This window comes from Leiobunum rupestre, chromosome 11 (genome assembly GCF_980474605.1).
Source record: "Leiobunum rupestre chromosome 11, qqLeiRupe1.1.hap1, whole genome shotgun sequence".
Classification (NCBI taxonomy): Eukaryota; Metazoa; Arthropoda; class Arachnida; order Opiliones; family Sclerosomatidae; genus Leiobunum; species Leiobunum rupestre.
This window is the reverse complement of record NC_143394.1, coordinates 14,466,972-14,492,634: the sequence shown is the minus strand read 5'-3', so window position 1 is coordinate 14,492,634 and position 25,663 is coordinate 14,466,972. Positions and strand designations below refer to the sequence as shown.

At 34.2% G+C, this 25,663-nt stretch overlaps 1 protein-coding gene across 1 annotated transcript in view; it reads right to left on the bottom strand.

Annotated features, from left to right (window-relative positions):
- The window catches only part of LOC149921398 (lachesin-like), a 233,106-nt gene that overhangs the window by 14,777 nt on the left and 192,666 nt on the right, over positions 1-25,663 (bottom strand). The window contains exons 4-6 of the mRNA XM_090162682.1: positions 25,298-25,468; positions 25,033-25,161; positions 510-797 (exon numbers count right to left, since the gene is read on the bottom strand). Of these exons, the coding sequence (XP_090018808.1) occupies positions 510-797; positions 25,033-25,161; positions 25,298-25,468 (588 nt within the window). The remainder of the gene's footprint in view (positions 1-509; positions 798-25,032; positions 25,162-25,297; positions 25,469-25,663) is intronic.

The following is a 25,663-nucleotide window of genomic DNA, read 5'->3' as shown; positions in this document are numbered from 1 at the left end:
TGTTCAAACACGTTGTTATTTTCGTCGTGGTTTAGCAAAAAGTGTTAAAATTCTATTAGAACCGTGCCCATTTTTCTTTAGTAGTTGAACTGAAAGCACACTCAAACGATTTTAAAGAATTGTTCTTCACGAACGTATACGTTATCTCGACGTTACTGTTCAAACTAGGACCCTTTTCTTAATCTCTCTTGTAAGGCAGTCTTCAGGTATAATAAATTGTAACATAATACCAATAAGTATGACAATTATAAAAAAATTATCACCGATTTGATTTTCAGGGATAATTTGAAATCAAGGTACAGAGCCCCCTAGCGTCTAAATATGCGAGGGCGAAATATACTTCTACTTAGGACGATAAAATACCTCAGTGGAAAGTACAAGTCGGAGCTAAGCGAACGTATCAGTGTCGGAAAAAAGGTATGGTAAGAAAATTAGCATTATAGCGTTAGAAAGTATCATACTGATTGTTGTTATGTTAGTTATGGTATAAAGGAATTGAATCCGCGTACCGTAGAGCCTGATGGATCCCTCCGTGGAGCCGAGCGAGTTTTTGGCAAAGCATTTGTACGTGCCATAGTCTTCCATCTGCACGTTGCGTATCGTCAGTTTCATGTGGATCTTGTACGACTTGTCTTTGATTGCCAGCGTGTATTTGTCGCTGCTGATGATCATGTCGCCGTGGTCCCGAGTCCAATAGTTGATGGAAATCGGGTAGGCCTCCGTGTGGCAGTCCAGCGTCACTTCCCCGCCCAGGGGAGCCCCCACCAATTGATTCGGAATCCAGATCATGGGTGGAACTGAAAACACAAGATATATAGATCTGTATAGTGGAAAAATATTTTAGGTAAGATTAAAATTCACCCATCGGGATAATAATAATATTTATTTTGCAAAGAAACTTATTCGGGGTGTATATAATTGTTAGATTAGATCATTAGGGAGCTGTTAGCTCGCGTGGCGTGAAGGGATAGCCACCACACTCTTACGGATTGTAACCCGGAGACCTGAATTAAAAGACGCTTGGTGACTTAGACCTAAGGTGGTGCCTTGGGTATTCGCGCAGCTGATTATTATTATTATTATTATTATTATTATTATTATTGTAAAAGACAAAGCACAAATTACAAATAAATTAAATTTAAGATAAAAGGAATTTCAAATTTATTTATAATTATAAAACAAAACCAGATATTAACAAATTAGAAAAAAGTAAAGATAATGAAATGAAGTTGCATCAGAATTTGAAATCAGCCATCGCTTAAAAAGTAATTATCCCAGATATCAGGTTTTCCTTTGAAACTCCAGATTCTCAAATAGTTTTTCCGCTTAAAGTCAAAAAGGATGTTACCACCCCTAATTGCTTATCCGCCTTATCTCAAACAGAGGCTAGAATCAGAAAGTATTTACCGCAGTAACTCAATAGCGACTCTACAATCGATAACGGTTGCGGTAGAATCACATACCCCGCCTTATCTGAAACCGACGGTAGACTCAAAATTTGGGTACCCCACCTTATCTGAAACTGTCGATAGAATTACAATTTGGATACCCCGCCTTATCTGAAAATGACGATAGAATCCAAATTTCGATACCCCACCTTATCTGAAACGGACGATAGAATCACAATTTGGATACCCTACCTTAACTGAGACTGACGATAGAATCACAATTTGGATACCCCACCTTATCTGAAACTGGCGATAGAATCACAATTTGGATACCCTACCTTAACTGAGACTGACGATAGAATCACAATTTGGATACCCCAACTTATCTGAAACTGACAGCAGAATCACAATTTGGATACCCTACCTTAACTGAAACTGGCGATAGAATCACAATTTGGATACCCTACCTTAACTGAGACTGACGATAGAATCACAATTTGGATACCCCACCTTATCTGAAACTGACAGCAGAATCACAATTTGGATACCCTACCTTATCTGAAACTGACGGTAGAATCACAATTTGGATACCCCACCTTATCCGAAACTGACGATGGAATCACAATTTGGATACCCCACCTTCGCTAAAACAGACGGTAGAATCACAATTTGGGTACCCCACCTTATCTGAAACTGTCGATAGAATTACAATTTGGATACCCCACCGCCTTATCTATAATCATAAATACTTAACAGCAGTTTTCCCGCCAAAACACAAATGTGACGCTACACTAAACACATTTTAATCCAGTATTAACTAACCTAAACCATCATTTAATTAGGTAGAAATCATAATATCCCTTAATTGTTTAAGCATACGAATTTAGAAAAGTTTTAAGTCTGTGTTTAAAAAAACTCAATTTAAAAGTTTTGGAAACACAGATTTGGGTAGGAGCAAAGGCTTAAGACCTTTAAAGAGACTTATCTTTGGCTTGGCAGGGAGAGCGTCTGCAGTCGGCAGTCAGGGGTTCTATTGTTTCTAGCCCTGATTTACTCCGAATTTCTTTTGAAGAGGCTAGCTATAGAATCGGCGGCATTGGGCGGGAAAATAAAACTGTCTCAATCAAGCCAGGATTAATTGCGTTCAAAGATTTACCCTTTGCCTTGAGGCTCAAAGGAGGAGCGGGGGGAAGCAAAATTAACTGCCCTTAAAAAAATTCGCAACACCGAGCGGAACTACAGGGTGCTGCGCTACAAACGAGTTTTGTACATTTGGAATTGATTTTTGAAGATTTATACGGTCGTTTTGCTTTTAAATGATTTTCATTAAGGACTTTTATACATTTGAAATATTTTCTATAAATGAAATTGCTTTTAGAACATTTCCACGGTCGTTTGGCTTTTAGAACTTTTCCACGGTCGTTTGGCTTTTAGAACATTTCCACGGTCGTTTGGCTTTTAGAACACTTCCGCGGTCGTTTGGCTTTTAGAACATTTCCACGGTCGTTTGGCTTTTAGAACACTTCCGCGGTCGTTTGGCTTTTAGAACTTTTCCACGGTCGTTTGGCTTTTAGAACACTTCCGCGGTCGTTTGGCTTTTAGAACATTTCCACGGTCGTTTGGCTTTTAGAACACTTCCGCGGTCGTTTGGCTTTTAGAACTTTTCCACGGTCGTTTGGCTTTTAGAACACTTCCGCGGTCGTTTGGCTTTTAGAACTTTTCCACGGTCGTTTGGCTTTTAGAACACTTCCGCGGTCGTTTGGCTTTTAGAACATTTCCACGGTCGTTTGGCTTTTAGAACACTTCCGCGGTCGTTTGGCTTTTAGAACATTTCCACGGTCGTTTGGCTTTTAGAACACTTCCGCGGTCGTTTGGCTTTTAGAACATTTCCACGGTCGTTTGGCTTTTAGAACACTTCCGCGGTCGTTTGGCTTTTAGAACTTTTCCACGGTCGTTTGGCTTTTAGAACACTTCCGCGGTCGTTTGGCTTTTAGAACATTTCCACGGTCGTTTGGCTTTTAGAACACTTCCGCGGTCGTTTGGCTTTTAGAACTTTTCCACGGTCGTTTGGCTTTTAGAACACTTCCGCGGTCGTTTGGCTTTTAGAACATTTCAAAGATTGTTTTGCTTTTAGAAGATGTTCAATAAGGATTCTTTTACATTTGAAAGATTTTTTCTAAATGAAGTGTTTATAATTTCAGAAAATATGTTTAAAGGTGTTTTTCTTAGAAGGTAGGCTTTCACTTTTAAATGATTTGCATTTGAACCATTCATATATTTTGCTTTTAAATTATTAGATTTTCCTCTTCAGCTATAGTTTTTAGATTAATATTTAGTTTTCGGTATTTTTTTAACTTCAATTTAGTAAATCTTTCCGTTAAATAATATAAATTAATTTATATTATTCAAACTATCACACACTCTTCATTAGTCTATTTTCTGAAAGAAGATTAACCGCCATCACCCTGTAGTTTGGTTGTTTCACGGTCGGTACCATTCAACACACGCGACGAATCTTTGGCCCGGGCCTCAGGGATTCACGACGGCACTCCAACACATCGCGCTTTTAACCCTTTTTGCCGAGTTTGAAATGAAAAGACCATTCCTGTACGCTCTAGGATTTGAGCTTTTCGTACTCATTAAGCTAATAAGAAATCTGCGAATGTGAGATTTGGGAAGGGGATGAAGGTCCTTTGAAAAGGGGATAGCCGGGTCCGCGTTTTGCTCAAAAAGGATAGAGATAAGCCCCTGAACCCTCTCAACTGCCTCTTTTTAATTTTTTTTAATACCCTCAGTCTTCAGCGTTCGTTACGCGAATGGAAATAAAAAATAATTCCGGAAGTTAATTACAATTAAATCTCGGGGATGAAAATTTGAGGTTGCGTGTGGGGCCAATGTGTTTTTCAGAGATTAAAGCTTCATGAGACGACGCCCTTCGTGTGTCCGATTTCCCGGCAGTCCAAGATTTATTCTTATACGTGCGAGGGATTTAGGAGGATTTACGGAAAACGGAAAAGAGTTGTAATTGAATAGCAAGAACGGCTAATTCGAGATTTCGTTTCCGCTACTCTAAATGCTTTCATCTTTCGCCTCTCTTCTTTAATTGAATTTAGTTCGCTGTAGAATAATTTTGAGAAATTTAAAGGTACAAATTGTTTCACTGGTCTTGGCATTGTTCGGTCGTTGCCCTACTCGTTTCAGAACAAAGAATTATATGACTATTTGCGAATGGTCTATATGGAACATTATCTTTTGCTGTTGGACGTCTTATTTATTTCTAATTTTAGAGTCTGATAATTTTTCCAATTTTGAAGCTGGATTATTTTTAATTTTTGGGACTGAGAATTTTTAAATTTAGAGGTTAATAAATTTTAATTTTAGAAACTGATAATTTTTAATTTTATAGCTTGATTATTTTAAATTTTAGAGCCTGATAATTTTTAATTTTAGAAGCTGATAATTTTTAATTTTAGAAACTGTGAATTTTTAAATTTAGAGGTTAATAAATTTTAATTTTAGAAACCGATATTTTTTAGTTTTTAGAAGCTGATAATTTTTAATTTTAGAGCATGAGTATTTTTAATTTTAGTGCATGATTAAGCTAAGGTTAAAGCTTTGTAATTTTTAATATAAGAGCATGATAATTTTTAATGGTAAACTGATTATTTTTAATGGTTACGCTGATATTTTTAATGGTAAACTGATTATTTTTAATGGTAAACTGATTATTTTTAATGGTAAACTGATTATTTTTAATGGTAAACTGATTATTTTTAATGGTAAACTGATTATTTTTAATGGTAAACTGATTAATTTTAATAGTAAACTGATTATTTTTATTGGTAAACTGATTATTTTTAATGGCAAACTGATTATTTTTAATGGTAAACTGATTATTTTTAATTGTAAACTGATTATTTTTAATGATAAACTGATAATTTTTTAATGGTTACGCTGATTATTTTTTAATGGTAAAGCTGATTATTTTTTAATGGTAAAGCTGATTAATTTTGAATTCTAGACCGTGATTATTTTTAATTTTGAGAGCCTGAATATTCTTCATTTTGAGAGCCTATTAATATTAACTTAACTAGTATGATAATTTTTAGTTTTAAAAATATGTCTTATGTGAACAGCTTTATTTGACTTATTTACTTAAAAAACCAAAACATTAATCTTCTAGTACTAGTAACGCCATCTTGTAGGCGATCGCAATAAGAATAAGATAAATAATCGCGCGCGAGCCCCTCAAAGACGGTAACGCTATTTCGTTATGAAATATGGACTCGTCTTTTAAGACGTCCCGAAAATCGGAACGGCTATTCTCATTAAGTTGTCCTTTTCTCTCCGATATAGTCTGTTACTGAACGAATAACCCGCGATGCTTTATTTCGGGGATGGCAACACCCCCACCAACGTTACGCCATCTAGATGCCACTACGGAAAGAATAAAAAAATAGAAACTGTATGAAGAAATAGCGAGGCAAACAAAAACCCGGAAGATTAAGTGCGGGGCAGACGCGAACTTGCAAAAAGTGGGCAAGTGGTGGACATTACGCGCTATAGCCCGCGTATCTGGCAGTTAGATTGTTAGAATAGCAGCGCCACGGTGGAGAAAAAGAGAAATACAAAATTGACTTTGCCAGGGTGTAGGACTGGCGAGAAAAATGACTCTATGACCGTTACTAGTTTTCTTTAGGGGCAGTTGGCCGTTTTCCCTCAGACCACTTCTTTCCCGTTTGGCCACCTAAACTATATCTTGACGTAACATCCGAGTTCCGAGCAAAGGCCAGCTTTTAGCGTGCCTTTTTTTCAGGGGAGTTTTTATTTATATACAGTCGGTGCCATAATCCCAAGTCTGGCTCAAATATCGAATAATCTTGGCAAGAGTCAATATCGTATCTTATTTTTACTCCCTTCATCTTAGGAGAGGCATTTTTCTTATTGAAGGGAAGACATTTGTTTTCTAGTTTTACTACGTCCTTACGCTAGGATGAGGTGAAGATATATAATTTAGGATTTATTTAATATATTAAGACATCTATTTTGTACAAAATAAAATATTGAAGAATATCTTTATGTATAAGTGCGGAACAAATGTCCCTAATTGAAGAAGTGTCTATTCTTACATAAATATTTTAAGTTTTCTAAAAAGTCGATTACAGAATTACACAAAAATTTTAGCAAAATATCAATTGACAAAACTTTGTGAATAACAACGTTTGTCAATTGATATTTTGCTAAAATTTCAACCTTTTTGTATAAATCTAACGTTATCTATTGCGTAAGGTGAAAACACATTTAACAGAAATTGGGTAGGATATAAGTCGAGGCACGTTACTTCCTTGATTATTAGGGCAATAAGGACACTCGTATGATTAAATCATTACTAAATTTTTAATCTTGACAATTAGGACACTTTGTAACAGAGTGATCTGCCTGCAAGCTAGGACATGCTATCATGATCCCAAATCAGTGCCCGATTTACCATTAGGCACTTTAGGCGCAGTGCCTAAGGCCTACAAAACTATTAGGGCAAATGAATGAGCTTTAAGGGCCTACGAAAGAGTTGCAAGAGAGCTTTAAGAGCATATGGTAGCCAATCTAGAGCTAAGTGCCTATAGGGCCTACGAACCCCTAAATTCTGAACTGCCCCAAATCCTATGTAAAGGGCTTTTAATTCCTTAAAATTTTACAGAATTTTTTTACAGATAGCAAAGGGATAAGCGTGACCTCGGTGACCTATGACGTCAGCTTCGGCTTCCCTTTGTTGTAACCAGAAGCACCCTAATAGTTATTTTTAAAGCCGATAGATAAGATATTAACATTTTAAGTATGAATCATCATATTTTGTTAGCTGTAAGGGCCCCAACCAACATCCAATTAATCTGTCCCCGTCATCCTGGCAAACAAAGTCCGTTTTCTCAGTGCACAAGCTCTAAGACATGCGAGGAAAATCTGAAATTACCAAATAGGGTTCTATTTTAAAGCTAACAAAGAAGAGTAAGATCGTTTTGCTCCCTTTTCGTTGAGTGACTTCATTAGTCATTGCCCCTTAAACGTTTTTAACGTAGTTGGAATACTTCCCCTTTAAGTTGGTTATTTTATTTTTAAGGTGGTAGTGTGCGGTCTTTGACAACAATTTTTAAACGAACGAGGAATAGATAATTTCAGCAAATCATGCAAATAACTCAGCGTTCAGCTTAACGTCATTTTCATGAGCTGCTGAAACCTAGAAGCAACAAACACAACACTCGACACAAGGATAATGCAACCCGTCAAAAGTCGTGGATTTTCTTGTGTACATTTTTCATTGGTTAGACGCTTTAGCGCCTGCTGCCGTCGGAAGGGGAAAATTCGGATATTGTCTCCCCCCCCCCCCGCCCGTAAAACGTTCAGCGTAAACGTTCGTCCAATGAAATTTGTACACAACACTGTGTTAACGTGTTCATGTGCCAAAAAATGATAAATCCAGGACACTACTCTATGCGAAAAACCCGTCCAACAGCGGTAACACCCGACCACTATTGCCCCCTATTGGGAAAATTTCGCGATCGTGGACCTACGTAATTTTGCGGCAAATTGGTGGTTGACCGATTTAGTACGTGTGAAGGTAATGTCCTTGATTTATCATTATTTGGCCCATGGCGTGTTTATAGGCTAGCTGCTTTCTCCTTGTGTTTGTTGCTCCGAGCTGAAATTGTCTATTGTTTCAACACGTAACGGAAAAGTAATGTTATACAAATCCATTAGTCTATGTTAAGAGAGAGAACAATGCGTAACTTGTGGTGCCAACTACGGCATGATTTGGAAAGCACGATTCAGTTTAAGGTTTGTAGAAACTTATAAAAGGAATTAACGTACTAAACATTTCTTTTCTCTGCTTGTAGATGGCAGAGCTATCACTCCGCAAGTGCATTTTCATTTACGATTCTCGTTTTACAATTTCATGCATTAAAAGGGTTTTAATCTTCGTATATATAGATTAAACCACTAGTAGGTTACCTCTTTTTGATGGTAGATTAGCCACCAAGTTGCATTACTTCGCCGAAGTAAGCGTGAGTTTTCATTATGAATACGTTTAAATTTTCCATAGGTCTTGGTCTGAAGCTTATTAGGACATACCTGTTCACAGGAATCTATACCTCTACTTGGAATGCTTATCGCGGTAGATTTTCGTCACGATGTGGTTGGCGGTTTTTTTGGCGTCACTTTGTTAACTTAACAAACAATAACGTGAGAGGCGAGCGCGTGCAAAGGGGATTTTTTTTACCTCGTAGGCGGGGTCAAAGCCGTCAGAGCAATTTTACCATACGCGATACGGCCGGATAAACATTCCAAGTAGAGGTATGGATTCCTGCTGGCCATTGAATTGGGAATAATACTGCTAGAATTACAATTGCGATTTCGGTTGCCATGGTTACGCGGGACCTGTTCTGATAAGACTGTACGAAATTCATCTTTATAAATAGGCGGTTGCGCCATCTATATTTTGTAAAGTTATATGGCTAAAAATAAATAATTATTAACTAACTCACCGTAACTTGAGTTAAAAAGGATCGTGTTGACATAATAAAATTATTTTTAAACAACTTCAAAGGTTTGTTTGTTACGAGTAATCGTACATTTCAATTTCGCATCAGATTCGCGAAAAAAATCAATTGCAATATAGTTTGCACCACTAGAGACAGATGCCGCCACGGTAGAACGATAAAGTTGATAAAGTCTCCTTATTGAACGAAATTTATCCCGCGCCAGCCAGATTTAGTTTTACCTCTATTTATTCCCAATTCAATGCTGCTGGCCACCATAACCTGGAAGTTACACACAGTGCCAAGTTTGGTTGCGGCGTTTACGTAAACTTCATAATCAGGTAGATTTTTTAGATGTCGATGAGGTTAAAAGGGAACGTACGGTATATTTTGTCTCGTCCAACCTGTTTGCTACATTGTCCATCCTAGCGCGTTTACAATCAATGTAAAAAGGGAACGAGAGGGCATTTTCCATCCATGACGCTTATCAAGATTGAAGAAGCCAGCGAGTTTTGATTCATTCCCCGCCGGAGGGAGCCACACAGTTGTATGAGTAATATCTGGAGCGTTTCGTTCAGGCGAGTGCAGCAAGCAGTCTGTTTAGCGTTGCGCTCCGCTTGCAATGTTTTGCTTATTCCTGCGTAACATTACCGTTACTGTCCGTTTTGCTTGTAAGAAGGAGCGGGACCTTATTTCCTTAAGAAGTTGATGATACAAACATGTGAGTCTGAAGTTGAGCGCTACTTCACGTACTTTTTTATAGATATCTACCACCATGGACTAATTAACAACAGGGCCGGTCCAGATCTATAACATTTCTTTATAAAGACCGAAAAAAAAGTGTTAAAGGGGAACGGTCAAGCTTTAACCAGTTAGATAGCCCTATAGCCCATTAAAAACTAAAATTTATGGCGAAAACCGCATAAAAAAGTAATTGAGTGGTTAATTTTTAATAAAATAAAGAAATTTCGGGAAATCGAAAAGCGCGCGTCCGCCGCGACACCCGGTGAGAAGTCGGTGAGACAGAAAAACAACGTAAAAGCGCGCGCTGCTGAAGACGCAAAAAATTTGTTTCGCACGCGCGGCGCGTTCCAGTTATAAGAGACTTATTAAGCCTAAATTACGCGATTTTAAAAGTTAGGATAGTTCGCAAATCGCTCATACGGGGTTAGGGGCGCTGGCGGCAGCCCCTAAGATGGCGGCGAAAATTCAAACCCAAACACCTGGCGTTAGTAGAAGGAAAGTAAGGGTATGGCATCGATCCCGGGGACGGGGTCAGGTTCGGGATCGGGGTCCGGGATTTAAGGGGTGAAATGGGGGTTAAATCGTCGAAAAGTCAATGTATTTAGGGTATTTCTCGCGACGATTTGTTTTCCCGTATATCAACATATTGTGTCCAGGCCAACTTGTTCATTTATCTACGCTTATCTCGAAAGATACTTGAACGTATATCTTATCACGTTTTATCGTACGGAATAAGTAGAAATGATGTAAAAATTGATAACCTAGGCGACGCGTGCGCAGATTACCCCGGGGGACGCGGTTAATTTGAATTGAAGTGTTTTGACGTCATGGAATATTCGTTGTTAAAGTAGAATGGAAATATTTTTAAACTTCATTTTAATATCATTGTAGTATGCTTGACACTTGAACCAATCTCACGAGTATTTCTTAAAACGAATATCTCGATCGCGTTTTATCGTACGAAATAAGTAGAAATTATGTAAGTTGTATGATACTTGATAACCTAGGCAGGAAGATAGCGCGCGCGTGCGTGGATTACCTGGGAGGCGTGGATTACCTGGGAGGCGCGGATTGCCCGGGCGCGCGGTTAATTTGAATTTAAAACATGGATTCCCTCTCCGAAATAATTCATGTACCCAAAATTGGACGGCAAGTTTTTTTCTTTTAGGGGAATCTCTATGGGAGTTTAACATTACAATAAAGCTAATAGGTCCAGTTTGGGGTACTTTTGGTCCGAAATGGGATACATAGGGCCGAAAATGGTGACTTTGGTCGTTTTAAGGGTACTTTTTTTCTATTTTGGTCCATTTTTGGGTACATCAGAAAAGCAGTTAGAAAAACGAAGAGCCTTATTTTTTTTTTCCCACCCATCTCCAAACTCCAAAAATTTATTGCTTTAATTTATTTATCGCTTCCGTAGGTATAAAATAAGATAAAAACCACTTACCTATATTTTAATTACGGTAAATTAAAAATACTTAATTAGTGTACTAAGTTACGTTTAAAAGAACCTTTTGTAACAATTCCAATATGTAAATATAGGTATAAGGATTGAAAAAATACTTAAAGTGGTTTTACTGATAAACTCTAAAGGAATTTAACTTTAAAGGGTATCTTAGATTATTGTTTTTAATTTTATTCAAGTTGAAAACGTATTAAGAGTCCTTCAAAGTACTATAAAAGGATTTTATTTACGAACTTAATTCATATTTTCTTCAAACTTTCAATTCGCTTTTATTACTATTTAAATACGGTAAAATATAATTCTTATACACAAATATAGTCAGAAAGATACTATAAAACACTAAAATTAAAATTAAATTAAATTTGTGTGGATAAGATTTGTAAATATCATTTTGAAACTAATAACTTTCACGCTTTATTTAAGTCAAGCCAATAAAAACAATTACCTATATTTTAAATACGGTAAAATATAAATACATTTCCGATATGTAAATAGGTAGAATAACACTATGAAAAGTTCCTTTTTCTTCTTTTAATACGACAACACACAACTCTGATACGCAAATATATAAAGAAAATATAAAAAAAAATTTACTCTACGTTCGATACGTTAAAATACATTTCCGATACACAAATATAGATAAAGAAATACTATAAAATGTAAAAAGGAAGAAAAATACTACACATTAACCATTATGAATTTAAGCTTACAACATCCTTCACGTATAGAGCATAACATATATGTTCAGAGTTAACTTGTTTCCTCGTTATCTTTATCGCATGTGTTTTAAATAGCGTATGGAATAAGTTAAGAATGTACTGAAATGGTGTATGTTTAAACCTCGTAGAATAAAGAGTAAAACATATGTTCAGAGTCGGCTTGATTACTAAAGCGAATAACACAGAGACGTTTCCGGTGTAGTCACGTAGGAAGAAAAATACTACAACACTATATACTCTACATTCAACACGTTAAAATATACTTCCGAAATGCCAATATAGGTAGTAAAATACTACAAAATCTCTATACTTTACCTTCAATACGTTAAATTACATTCCAATATGTAAATATAGGAGGAAAATACTACAAAAGCCTCTTTTCTTGGCGTTCAATATGTTAAAATAGATTTCTGAAATGCAAATGTAGGTAGTAAATACTGCAAAATCTCTATACTCTACCTTCAATACGTTAAATTACATTCCAATATGTAAATATAGGTAGTAAATACTACAAAAGCCTCTTTTCTTGGCGTTCAATATGTTAAAATAGATTTCTGAAATGCAAATATAGGTAGTAAATACTACAAAAGCCTCTTTTCTTGGCGTTCAATATGTTAAAATAGATTTCTGAAATGCAAATATAGGTAGTAATTACTACAATTTTAAAAACGTTGGTAAAAAGAATATCATTTTAACTTATTTAATTGTGTTTTTTACCCAACCAAGCATTTATTTGAATAAAAGTGGTATTTATTTAAATAACCAATAGTTAAATAAAAATTGTTAAATGTTTAAATAATCGAAAGTGAACAAGCCTATTTTTTAAATAAAACAAACAGACTTTAGAGTTGATAAGATTTGTAAATATCATTTGAAACTAATAATTTTCACGCTTTATTTAAGTCAAGCAATTACATTTTTAAAAATGAAAGAAGTTAAACAATATAAAAATTTGTAAATATTGTAAATATTTTTAGGTAATAAAGAAATTAAGAAATGTTTTAATTAAAATATCTTTCATTTTCTACTACATTTTTAAAAATGAAAGAAGTTTAACAATATAATTATTCTAATATAATTTCAAAATCAGGTATTATTTAAAGTACAAATGCATAATTTAGTGAAGCAATTCTTATTTAAATACTTTTATTTAATTAATTTGTGTATCTGAAATGTATTTATTGAAAAATAAGTGGGTTTTACTATTTATCACGGTTTTATATATATATATATATATATATGTATATATATATATATATATATATATATATATATATATATATATATATATTGGAATTGTTACAAAGGTTCTTTTAAACGTAACTTAGTACATTAATTTATTTTGGAAGTTCAAAACGTATTAAGAGCCCTTCAGAGTACTATAAAAGGATTTCATTTACAAACTAAATTAATATTTTCTTCAAACTTTCAATTCGTTATAATTCGAATTTAAATGAAAACATCATGGATTATAGGTGCGTAATCTACTATTAGACCGAACGGATTAAAAAATACTTAAAGTAAGTGGTTTTACTGATAAACTAAAGGAATTTAACTTTAAAGGGTATCTTAGATTATTGTTTTTAATATTATTCAAATTCAAAACGTATAAAGAGTCCTTCAAAGTAATTTAAAAGAATTTTATTTACGAACTAAATCCATATTTTAGAAGTTAGTTTGTATGAAATACTTACTAATACCTGAAAAATGGACTTTAGAGTTGATAAGATTTGTAAATATCATTTGAAACTAATAATTTTCACGCTTTATTTAAGTCAAGCAATTACATTTTTAAAAATGAAAGAAGTTAAACAATATAAAAATTTGTAAATATTGTAAATATTTTTAGGTAATAAAGAAATTAAGAAATGTTTTAATTAAAATATCTTTCATTTTCTACTACATTTTTAAAAATGAAAGAAGTTTAACAATATAATTATTCTAATATAATTTCAAAATCAGGTATTATTTAAAGTACAAATGCATAATTTAGTGAAGCAATTCTTATTTAAATACTTTTATTTAATTAATTTGTGTATCTGAAATGTATTAATTGAAAAATAAGTGGGTTTTACTATTTATCACGGTTTTTTATATATATACATATATATTGGAATTGTTACAAAAGGTTCTTTTAAACGTAACTTAGTACATTAATTTATTTTGGAAGTTCAAAACGTATTAAGAGCCCTTCAGAGTACTATAAAAGGATTTCATTTACAAACGAAATTAATATTTTCTTCAAACTTTCAATTCGTTATAATTTGAATTTAAATGAAAACATCATGGATTATAGGTGCGTAATCTACTATTAGACCGAACTAATTAAAAAAAAATACTTAAAGTAAGTGGTTTTACTGATAAACTCTAAAGGAATTTTGGAATTTTCTAGAATAGCAAAGTAAAACTAAAACGTAAACCAAGTTTAAAACGAAACTAATAACTGGGAGAAAGGTTGAAGTAAGTAATTTTTTTGATTTTTCGTTTTTTAATTTTTGAGTTCCCTATATTATTATAAACTAAATTAAATATAATTTATGAAAATTTGTGATAAAAGATCTGCTCCTTCGTGTTTTACATATATTTAAAAACTCGAGATTTTAATGAATTGTTTTCAAAGCATGAAAAATATAGCAGATCCTTTGATTTTAATTGTAGTTAGTAGTTACTTAAAAAAAGTCGCTAGCTGACTTGGAGCTGGTGTAGTTAAATTTTAAAAATGTGTATTTTAAATTTTGTTTGTAAAAGTTTTTTTGAAAAAGTTTAGTATTATAGTTTAAATTTATTAAATAAAATAAAATATAAATTATACATTTGGTTTAGTATTTTACTATTGCAAGTAAAATTAATAGTAATTTCAATTACTTTTTTAGTTTTTTTTTTGACAAATATGCAAACTATTTAGTTATTTCAAAAACAAATACGTCGAATTATTTGGTATTCGAAATACTATTGGTTAGTTTTTATATCTTTAATTGTATTTTTCAGAACAATTTCTCTTTGTCTAGCTTCTTCTAACTTTAATTTAGATGGCCTTAAAGCCAAGTATTTAACAAATTTTGTAACCAAGTAGATGGAGCTTTAAGCAATTTTTCAGTCATGTATTCAAGGAAAAGTTCAAATATACGTGTATTTGGTCATTTTGATGGTCAAATAGCCCAGTATGGAACTGCGAGATGATAGTCAGACATTGAGACGCGGGTGGCGCCCGTGCCCCAGCGTCCGCGCCAGCCCCGTCGGTGCCCCATTTCACATTTCAGACGTCGACGGAGGCTCGGGGCACCATCAGGGTGAGGGCGCGGACGCTGGGGCACGGGCGCCACCCGCGTCTCAATGTCTGACTATCATCTCGCAGTTCCATACTGGGCTATTTGACCATCAAAATGACCAAATACACGTATATTTGAACATTTCCTTGACTACATGACAGAAAAATTGTTTAAAGCTCCATCTACTTGGTTACAAAATTTGTTAAATACTTGGCTTTAAGGCCATCTAAATTAAAGTTAGAAGAAGCTAGACAAAGAGAAATTGTTCTGAAAAATAAAATTAAAGATATAAAAACTAACCAATAGTATTTCGAATACCAAATAATTCGACGTATTTGTTTTTGAAATAACTAAATAGTTTGCATATTTGTCAAAAAAAAACTAAAAAAGTAATTGAAATTACTATTAATTTTACTTGCAATAGTAAAATACTAAACCAAATGTATAATTTATATTTTATTTTATTTAATAAATTTAAACTATAATACTAAACTTTTTCAAAAAAAACTTTTACAAACAAAATTTAAAATACACATTTTTAAAATTTAACTACACCAGCTCCAAGTCAGCTAGCGACTTTTTTTTTTAAGTAACTACTAACTACAATTAAAATCAAAGGATCTGCTATATTTTTCATGCTTTGAAAACAATTCATTAAAATCTCGAGTTTTTAAATATATGTAAAACACGAAGGAGCAGATCTTTTATCACAAATTTTCATAAATTATATTTAATTTAGTTTATAATAATATAGGGAACTCAAAAATTAAAAAACGAAAAATCAAAAAATTACTTACTTCAACCTTTCTCCCAGTTATTAGTTTCGTTTTAAACTTGGTTTACGTTTTAGTTTTACTTTGCTATTCTAGAAAATTCCAAAATTCCTTTAGAGTTTATCAGTAAAACCACTTACTTTAAGTATTTTTTTTAATTAGTTCGGTCTAATAGTAGATTACGCACCTATAATCCATGATGTTTTCATTTAAATTCAAATTATAACGAATTGAAAGTTTGAAGAAAATATTAATTTCGTTTGTAAATGAAATCCTTTTATAGTACTCTGAAGGGCTCTTAATACGTTTTGAACTTCCAAAATAAATTAATGTACTAAGTTACGTTTAAAAGAACCTTTTGTAACAATTCCAATATATATGTATATATATAAAAAACCGTGATAAATAGTAAAACCCACTTATTTTTCAATTAATACATTTCAGATACACAAATTAATTAAATAAAAGTATTTAAATAAGAATTGCTTCACTAAATTATGCATTTGTACTTTAAATAATACCTGATTTTGAAATTATATTAGAATAATTATATTGTTAAACTTCTTTCATTTTTAAAAATGTAGTAGAAAATGAAAGATATTTTAATTAAAACATTTCTTAATTTCTTTATTACCTAAAAATATTTACAATATTTACAAATTTTTATATTGTTTAACTTCTTTCATTTTTAAAAATGTAATTGCTTGACTTAAATAAAGCGTGAAAATTATTAGTTTCAAATGATATTTACAAATCTTATCAACTCTAAAGTCCATTTTTCAGGTATTAGTAAGTATTTCATACAAACTAACGTCTAAAATATGGATTTAGTTCGTAAATAAAATTCTTTTAAATTACTTTGAAGGACTCTTTATACGTTTTGAATTTGAATAATATTAAAAACAATAATCTAAGATACCCTTTAAAGTTAAATTCCTTTAGTTTATCAGTAAAACCATTTACTTTAAGTATTTTTTAATCCGTTCGGTCTAATAGTAGATTACGCACCTATAATCCATGATGTTTTCATTTAAATTCGAATTATAACGAATTGAAAGTTTGAAGAAAATATTAATTTAGTTTGTAAATGAAATCCTTTTATAGTACTCTGAAGGGCTCTTAATACGTTTTGAACTTCCAAAATAAATTAATGTACTAAGTTACGTTTAAAAGAACCTTTTGTAACAATTCCAATATATATATATATATATATATATATATATATATATATATATATATATATATATATATATATATATATATATATATATAAAAAACCGTGATAAATAGTAAAACCCACTTATTTTTCAATAAATACATTTCAGATACACAAATTAATTAAATAAAAGTATTTAAATAAGAATTGCTTCACTAAATTATGCATTTGTACTTTAAATAATACCTGATTTTGAAATTATATTAGAATAATTATATTGTTAAACTTCTTTCATTTTTAAAAATGTAGTAGAAAATGAAAGATATTTTAATTAAAACATTTCTTAATTTCTTTATTACCTAAAAATATTTACAATATTTACAAATTTTTATATTGTTTAACTTCTTTCATTTTTAAAAATGTAATTGCTTGACTTAAATAAAGCGTGAAAATTATTAGTTTCAAATGATATTTACAAATCTTATCAACTCTAAAGTCTGTTTGTTTTATTTAAAAAATAGGCTTGTTCACTTTCGATTATTTAAACATTTAACAATTTTTATTTAACTATTGGTTATTTAAATAAATACCACTTTTATTCAAATAAATGCTTGGTTGGGTAAAAAACACAATTAAATAAGTTAAAATGATATTCTTTTTACCAACGTTTTTAAAATTGTAGTAATTACTACCTATATTTGCATTTCAGAAATCTATTTTAACATATTGAACGCCAAGAAAAGAGGCTTTTGTAGTATTTACTACCTATATTTGCATTTCAGAAATCTATTTTAACATATTGAACGCCAAGAAAAGAGGCTTTTGTAGTATTTACTACCTATATTTACATATTGGAATGTAATTTAACGTATTGAAGGTAGAGTATAGAGATTTTGCAGTATTTACTACCTACATTTGCATTTCAGAAATCTATTTTAACATATTGAACGCCAAGAAAAGAGGCTTTTGTAGTATTTTCCTCCTATATTTACATATTGGAATGTAATTTAACGTATTGAAGGTAAAGTATAGAGATTTTGTAGTATTTTACTACCTATATTGGCATTTCGGAAGTATATTTTAACGTGTTGAATGTAGAGTATATAGTGTTGTAGTATTTTTCTTCCTACGTGACTACACCGGAAACGTCTCTGTGTTATTCGCTTTAGTAATCAAGCCGACTCTGAACATATGTTTTACTCTTTATTCTACGAGGTTTAAACATACACCATTTCAGTACATTCTTAACTTATTCCATACGCTATTTAAAACACATGCGATAAAGATAACGAGGAAACAAGTTAGCTCTGAACATATATGTTATGCTCTATACGTGAAGGATGTTGTAAGCTTAAATTCATAATGGTTAATGTGTAGTATTTTTCTTCCTTTTTACATTTTATAGTATTTCTTTATCTATATTTGTGTATCGGAAATGTATTTTAACGTATCGAACGTAGAGTAAATTTTTTTTTTATATTTTCTTTATATATTTGCGTATCAGAGTTGTGTGTTGTCGTATTAAAAGAAGAAAAAGGAACTTTTCATAGTGTTATTCTACCTATTTACATATCGGAAATGTATTTATATTTTACCGTATTTAAAATATAGGTAATTGTTTTTATTGGCTTGACTTAAATAAAGCGTGAAAGTTATTAGTTTCAAAATGATATTTACAAATCTTATCCACACAAATTTAATTTAATTTTAATTTTAGTGTTTTATAGTATCTTTCTGACTATATTTGTGTATAAGAATTATATTTTACCGTATTTAAATAGTAATAAAAGCGAATTGAAAGTTTGAAGAAAATATGAATTAAGTTCGTAAATAAAATCCTTTTATAGTACTTTGAAGGACTCTTAATACGTTTTCAACTTGAATAAAATTAAAAACAATAATCTAAGATACCCTTTAAAGTTAAATTCCTTTAGAGTTTATCAGTAAAACCACTTTAAGTATTTTTTCAATCCTTATACCTATATTTACATATTGGAATTGTTACAAAAGGTTCTTTTAAACGTAACTTAGTACACTAATTAAGTATTTTTAATTTACCGTAATTAAAATATAGGTAAGTGGTTTTTATCTTATTTTATACCTACGGAAGCGATAAATAAATTAAAGCAATAAATTTTTGGAGTTTGGAGATGGGTGGGAAAAAAAAAATAAGGCTCTTCGTTTTTCCAACTGTTTTTCTGATGTACCCAAAAATGGACCAAAATAGAAAAAAAGTACCCTTAAAACGACCAAAGTCACCATTTTCGGCCCTATGTATCCCATTTCGGACCAAAAGTACCCCAAACTGGACCTATTAGCTTTATTGTAATGCTAAACTCCCATAGAGATTCCCCTAAAAGAAAAAAACTTGCGGTCCAATTTTGGGTACATGAATTATTTCGGAGAGGGAATCCATGTTTTAAATTCAAATTAACCGCGCGCCCGGGCAATCCGCGCCTCCCAGGTAATCCACGCACGCGCGCGCTATCTTCCTGCCTAGGTTATCAAGTATCATACAACTTACATAATTTCTACTTATTTCGTACGATAAAACGCGATCGAGATATTCGTTTTAAGAAATACTCGTGAGATTGGTTCAAGTGTCAAGCATACTACAATGATATTAAAATGAAGTTTAAAAATATTTCCATTCTACTTTAACAACGAATATTCCATGACGTCAAAACACTTCAATTCAAATTAACCGCGTCCCCCGGGGTAATCTGCGCACGCGTCGCCTAGGTTATCAATTTTTACATCATTTCTATTTATTCCGTACGATAAAACGTGATAAGATATACGTTCAAGTATCTTTCGAGATAAGCGTAGATAAATGAACAAGTTGGCCTGGACACAATATGTTGATATACGGGAAAACAAATCGTCGCGAGAAATACCCTAAATACATTGACTTTTCGACGATTTTACCCCCATTTCACCCCTTAAATCCCGGACCCCGATCCCGAACCTGACCCCGTCCCCGGGATCGATGCCATACCCTTACTTTCCTTCTACTGGCGTTATTTTTCGATTCAACTTTTTGGGCCAAAAGCTATATTTCAAGACAAAAAAAGGTACGTGTTAGTATATTGAACGTCTTGTTAATCTTTTGATACGGAAGTAAGGCCATATTTGGAAAAGCTTGGCCGTTCCCCTTTAACGCGTTCAGCAGCGTTGCCAGGCAAATATTTTTTATCCTGGTGATTCAAACGTCATAAACTGGAAACTAATTTTTGAAATTTCGCCATCTGTCGGGAAACATTTTTAACGGTTTAGCGGTTGCGCTTTGAATTTTCAGATTGTTGTTTACAAAGGAAGCCCCAAACGTGTCTCATAACCATCTATGTTATCACGTTAAATAAGTATAATTAGTATAGTTAAATAAAACGTTTTCCTCTTCTAATTCTAAGATAGCTTCTAATTCTAAATTATTCATAATAAAAAAGGTGAGCAACTTTGCTCCAGTGATGGGCATTTTCGTTCAAGAGGTGAAAGCAGAGCTCCTATTTTCATATTCATTTTGAGATAATAAATTGACGAGTCTCTCTTTTCATGCTTATTTGATAGGTGAAATTGCTGCTCTTCACTTTACTCACGTTTGTGAGAAGTGAAATCGGTGCTCATCACTTAACGCACATTTTTGAGAGGTGAAATCGGTAATCATCTAGTTATCGCACTTTTTGAGAGGTGAAATTGATGCTTATGTCTTTACTCACCTTTTTGAAAAGAGAAATCGGTGCTCCTCTCTTGGTGTAATCGTTTGAGAGGTGAAATCGGTAATAATCTAGTTTTCGCACTTTTTGAGAGGCTAAATCATTGCTTCGCTCTTTTTATTTTTTGAGAGACAAAATCATTGCTTCACTATTAATTTTTTTGAGAGGCTAAATCATTGCTTCGCTCTTTTTATTTTTTTAGAGGCTAAATCATTGCTTCACTCTTTTTATTTTTTGAGAGGCAAAATCATTGCTTCACTATTAATTTTTTTGAGAGGCTAAATCATTGCTTCGCTCTTTTTATTTTTTTAGAGGCTAAATCATTGCTTCACTCTTTTTATTTTTTGAGAGGCAAAATCATTGCTTCACTATTAATTTTTTTGAGAGGCTAAATCATTGCTTCGCTCTTTTTATTTTTTTAGAGGCTAAATCATTGCTTCGCTCATTTTATAGAGGCTAAATCATTGCTTCGCTCATTTTTTTAGAAGCTAAATCATTGCTTCGCTCATTTTTTTTAGAGGCTAAATCATTGCTTCGCTCATTTTTTTGAGAGGCTAAATCATTGCTTCACTCTTTTTATTTTTTTTAGAGGCTTAATCATTGCTTCGCTCTTTTTATTTTGAAAGGCCAAAACGCATTTGGTAGATATAAGATAAAACAAAATTTTTGCAGGCAGAGTGGCAAAGTCTCCCTTTCGTTTCTTAAGGAAAGTGTCGTAACTGTCACACCGCATACACGTCGCCCGCTTCCCGGCAACGCGCGTGTGTATTGTAAGTTCGGTGGAATACTTTTTGTTCAACGAATGAAAGGGAGAAACGATCCAGGGTCGCTGTCAGACCTGCGGAGTAAGGAATTGGTAAGCCCCTTTCAATCGGACTGACATTGCCAAATCTTACAAAACTTACAATACATCAGCGTGTTGCGGGGACGCACGAGTGGGCTCAGGGGGCACAGCAGTAGTACCCTGTTGATATTTTAATTTTTTATAAGAAGTTGAAAATTCCTAGAGGTCGGGGACGGTTAATCATTATCCATGTTCAAACTGATTTTTTTCGGGAAAAAAATGTAAACAAAGAAATTTACCGGTTAATATTTCGGAAAATGATTAAAAAACATGTCTTATTCGGACAATTTGAGCTTTTTATCGAGAAAAAACGTCGTTTATTTATCAAAAAATTAATCGGATAATACAGAAATATAAATTACTTGATTAAAACATTTTACGAACAATTTTGAAAGCTTTATCTATTGAATAAAAGTTAACCATCGCCGACCTCTAAAAATTCCAAAATACGATAGACAATCATTCTCAAATTCTCGAAAAGGTTAAATTTAAAAACCGGAAAACAAAGTGGGAAATGAGATAATTTCATTTAGTGGGAAAAAGGACGAACTTCTGTTAACAAAGATTTGGTTCCAAGAAAATTCGAAGAAAAATTTGGAAAATCAATGATTCTCCGATTCCGGAATTCGACCCTTTTCGGTACGGCCCTGTGTCCTGCCCGTGTGAGCCTCACTTACCGATTAACATTCTTCCTACTTAACAGCGAATCGACGGTTTCGCTGTAACAACACGAGTTGAAATAATCGATCAGGCGTGTTTTGGGTGAAGCTAATGCTCGTAGCAAACTTCAACCCACGCTGGTGCGAGAAATTTTGAGCATTTTCGTTCTTGAAGGCGCTGGCTCTTCGTGCCTAATAGATCACCGTCAGTGACAAGGCCTGATCGAGAGCCGAATAGAGCGCGTATGGAAAGAAAGGGTTCACTCAGGCTGCGGATTGGGGAATTTTCGGCGTTGAAGAAAGTCGGACTAAGGTCGGTAAGGGAGGTCATAAAAACACGGTAGCTTAAAAGGGGGAGGCCAAAAAAAGGGGTTGAGAGTGGGTCGTCCCGATCCGGGATAAAAATGCAATTTGGGGAAGACAAATTCCCTTTCAGAGGCAAGACGGGCGCTTTCTAAAACCCGGCCGCGAAGTCCTCCCGGCCAGAAAAAAGAAACGAAGTAAGAGGAATGAGGTGAACCGGGTTCTCGTCTTCTCCGGCCGTGGAAGAAATATTGTCTCGGCAGTTTTCGTTACCCTGGCTGGACGCAACCAGTGGCAACTCGGTGGCCTCGTTACCCTGGAATCCTCGGAAGCAAAATGGAGAAAGTAGTAGTAGGAGAAGAGAAAAAACACCCAGTCGAATAACAAAACGGCTTAAGTAAAGTGCAGTGGAAACGGCGAAGAGAGAAAAAGCGGTCGAGCCCTTTTCATTTCCTTCGGTTCCTCTCCGACATTCTGGCAACAGATTAATCGTCGAATCTGATCGAAGATCTTCCCCTCGCCGTTGTTCCGCCTAGATTTATGCCGTTCACGAGTCCGGCGTTACCCACCTCCGAGTCGGCTATCCCTTACCGTCCGGGCGATTTCTTACTCACGGGTCCCGCGATATCCCCCTTCGAAAATTTCCATTTCCGATAGTCGAGGGAATGCCTAATCACGATCGAACTCAGTCCCGCCCCCTCAAAAAGCGACCCCTGTCGGAATCAGCGAGAGGAAAAGAAAAAATAGATTCTTCCTGAAAGGTCGAAATGGCTCCTTAGTGTCTTAATACGTCGGCCATTTCGACTCTACAATCGTGATTTATTCTCCCGAACGAATGAAACATTTTCCCCCCTCATCCTCTTTGAATATTTTTAGAAAATATTCCCCCCTTCCCGAGAATCCAATTAGGAAAACTGAGGAATTCGATATTTTTTTATATTTTTGGAGAGTCTCTCTGGAATATTTTCTATGGCCTGTCGTTTTTCCTCGAAGGAAATTGAATCCTTTAATGGTCCTAAAATAACGAGTGAGAAATGACATCCATCGCCATTTATTAAAAGTTTCAAATACTTTCGGGTTCTATTTAAAAGAGGAGCCCCAACAAAAATGGCTAATTTAAATATTTGTTTTAATGTCCTGGTGATTATGAAGTGCGAATTAAAGGCTTCGTTATAGCCCATTTCGCTTCCAAAGCAGAAAAATAAGATTAGCAGGTTCATTATAACGGTCGCCCACGCATTGTCGTATATAGCTATTGGCTTTTTCCGTTTACGCTCTTAGGGCGAGCTGAGAAGGCTCTGCTACCGCTCTGAGAGATGCAAAACAAAATTCCCATTATTTTAAACGAACGTTAACACTTAGATGATTTCGAAATGTATAGTCATGCACGAAATCAATCTTAGAAATCCCACTAATTTAATTATCCGTGAAAATATATATTTTTGGTTAACATTAGTGGTTTCAGACTTCGTGTAACTGCCCTTTTGATGTATTTATTCTCTATTTAACACAGATTTTGTGGGGGTCCGTCCGGGATTTGACATATAGGGCACTAATTTAAGCTACTTTCCGTTCTATTTATCCTAACTAGAGTGGATATCTTCTTTAGTTCTTGTAATATAAGGCGCAATTCTACTCCAATCGTCAAGAGCTATCGACAAAAAAGTATCCTTCGCCATTAAGCTAATGACAGAAAATAATCGTTAGCAATTTAGGCAAAGATAATTCTCTATCGACTACTCTTAACGATAGAAAATATAATTCCGTTATTTTCGTTAAAAATGATGAGGATCGGATCGAAGTATAAGAGCAGAGAATTGTAGAACCCTAATGAAATATTATTTTCGTTAAGACGTTAACTATTACGTAGAATAGTGGTCCATTATTAACTCGTACAACTATTAGAGGGAATGCAATAGCTTCAACCATCTCCGCATTAGAATAAGACGGGGCTTAATTCAAAACTTCAATGCGCAGCCCCATTAGAAAATTCGAAAATTTAAGGCCAGGGGGAAAGTCTAATATTTTAATTCCATAGTTTTTATTTTCGCTCCCATTAACAGCGAGTACTTTGGAAGCCCGAACATAACCGGAGGGGCTCAAACCATTCTATATGAACGCGGCCAATGAGGGTGACGGGCTTTGGCGGAGGAATTTTTAGATTATCTAATGACGCTGAAAATTAGGAGAGTGCAAAATAAGAAAGTATATCGAGTGCGTGGGCCCCGCGCCTCGGAACCGGCCATATAAAAGAGTTGAATAACAAAAGGCGTAATTGGAGTAGGGGAATGGGGGGCGCTTGCCCTCCATATCCGCCTAATTCCGGCTCATTAGCCAACAGGTTCCATTGCTAATTACTTTCTCCGGGCGTCTTTATAGACGTTCTCCTTAAGGGGTAAGACGAGGGCCGGCTCGAGGGCGCGAAATCAATAAGTAGCCAGAGACAGAGAGACAGATAAATACTCACAGTGAACTTGCAGCAATATTCTCCGACTGACGGAGGGCGGGACGTTGTTGGAAGCGATACACAGATAGGCGCCCATATGAAGCCTACTAACTTTGGTGATGCTTAATTCTGGACCTTCGAAGGTTGGCTCTAGACACGGTTGCGGGGAAAATAAAAAAGGATTTACGATAAAGTTAAGGACCTCGACGTGATAAGGCCGGCCGCTCTTCCATTATACAAAGAGTCTGGCAGGGCAGTGAGGCAATAGGACGGAGTCGAAGCTTACCGGCGAAACGGTTGTCTTGCCAATTACCGATGGCAATGACTTGGCCATCCTCCCTGCGCCACGTGATGGTTGGCTTCGGATGACCCCTCGCACGGCATATTAACGTAATGTTAGATCCTTCACGGACCAACACGTCGGCGCTGCTCTCTCTGTCGATTATATCCGGAGGCACTGACAAAATACGAAGGAAGACGCTTTTATTACCGACCATCTTCATTCTAATTGACGTCAAGCTAAAACCCAATGACGCCCTTCGAGCTCTTTACTACTTCTAGCCTCTTAACAACCCACCGCACGATGCAATTGCTTTAGTGACTCTTAATTCCTAGCGTAATTACCGTAGTTTTCATAGCTTTATTTTAAATT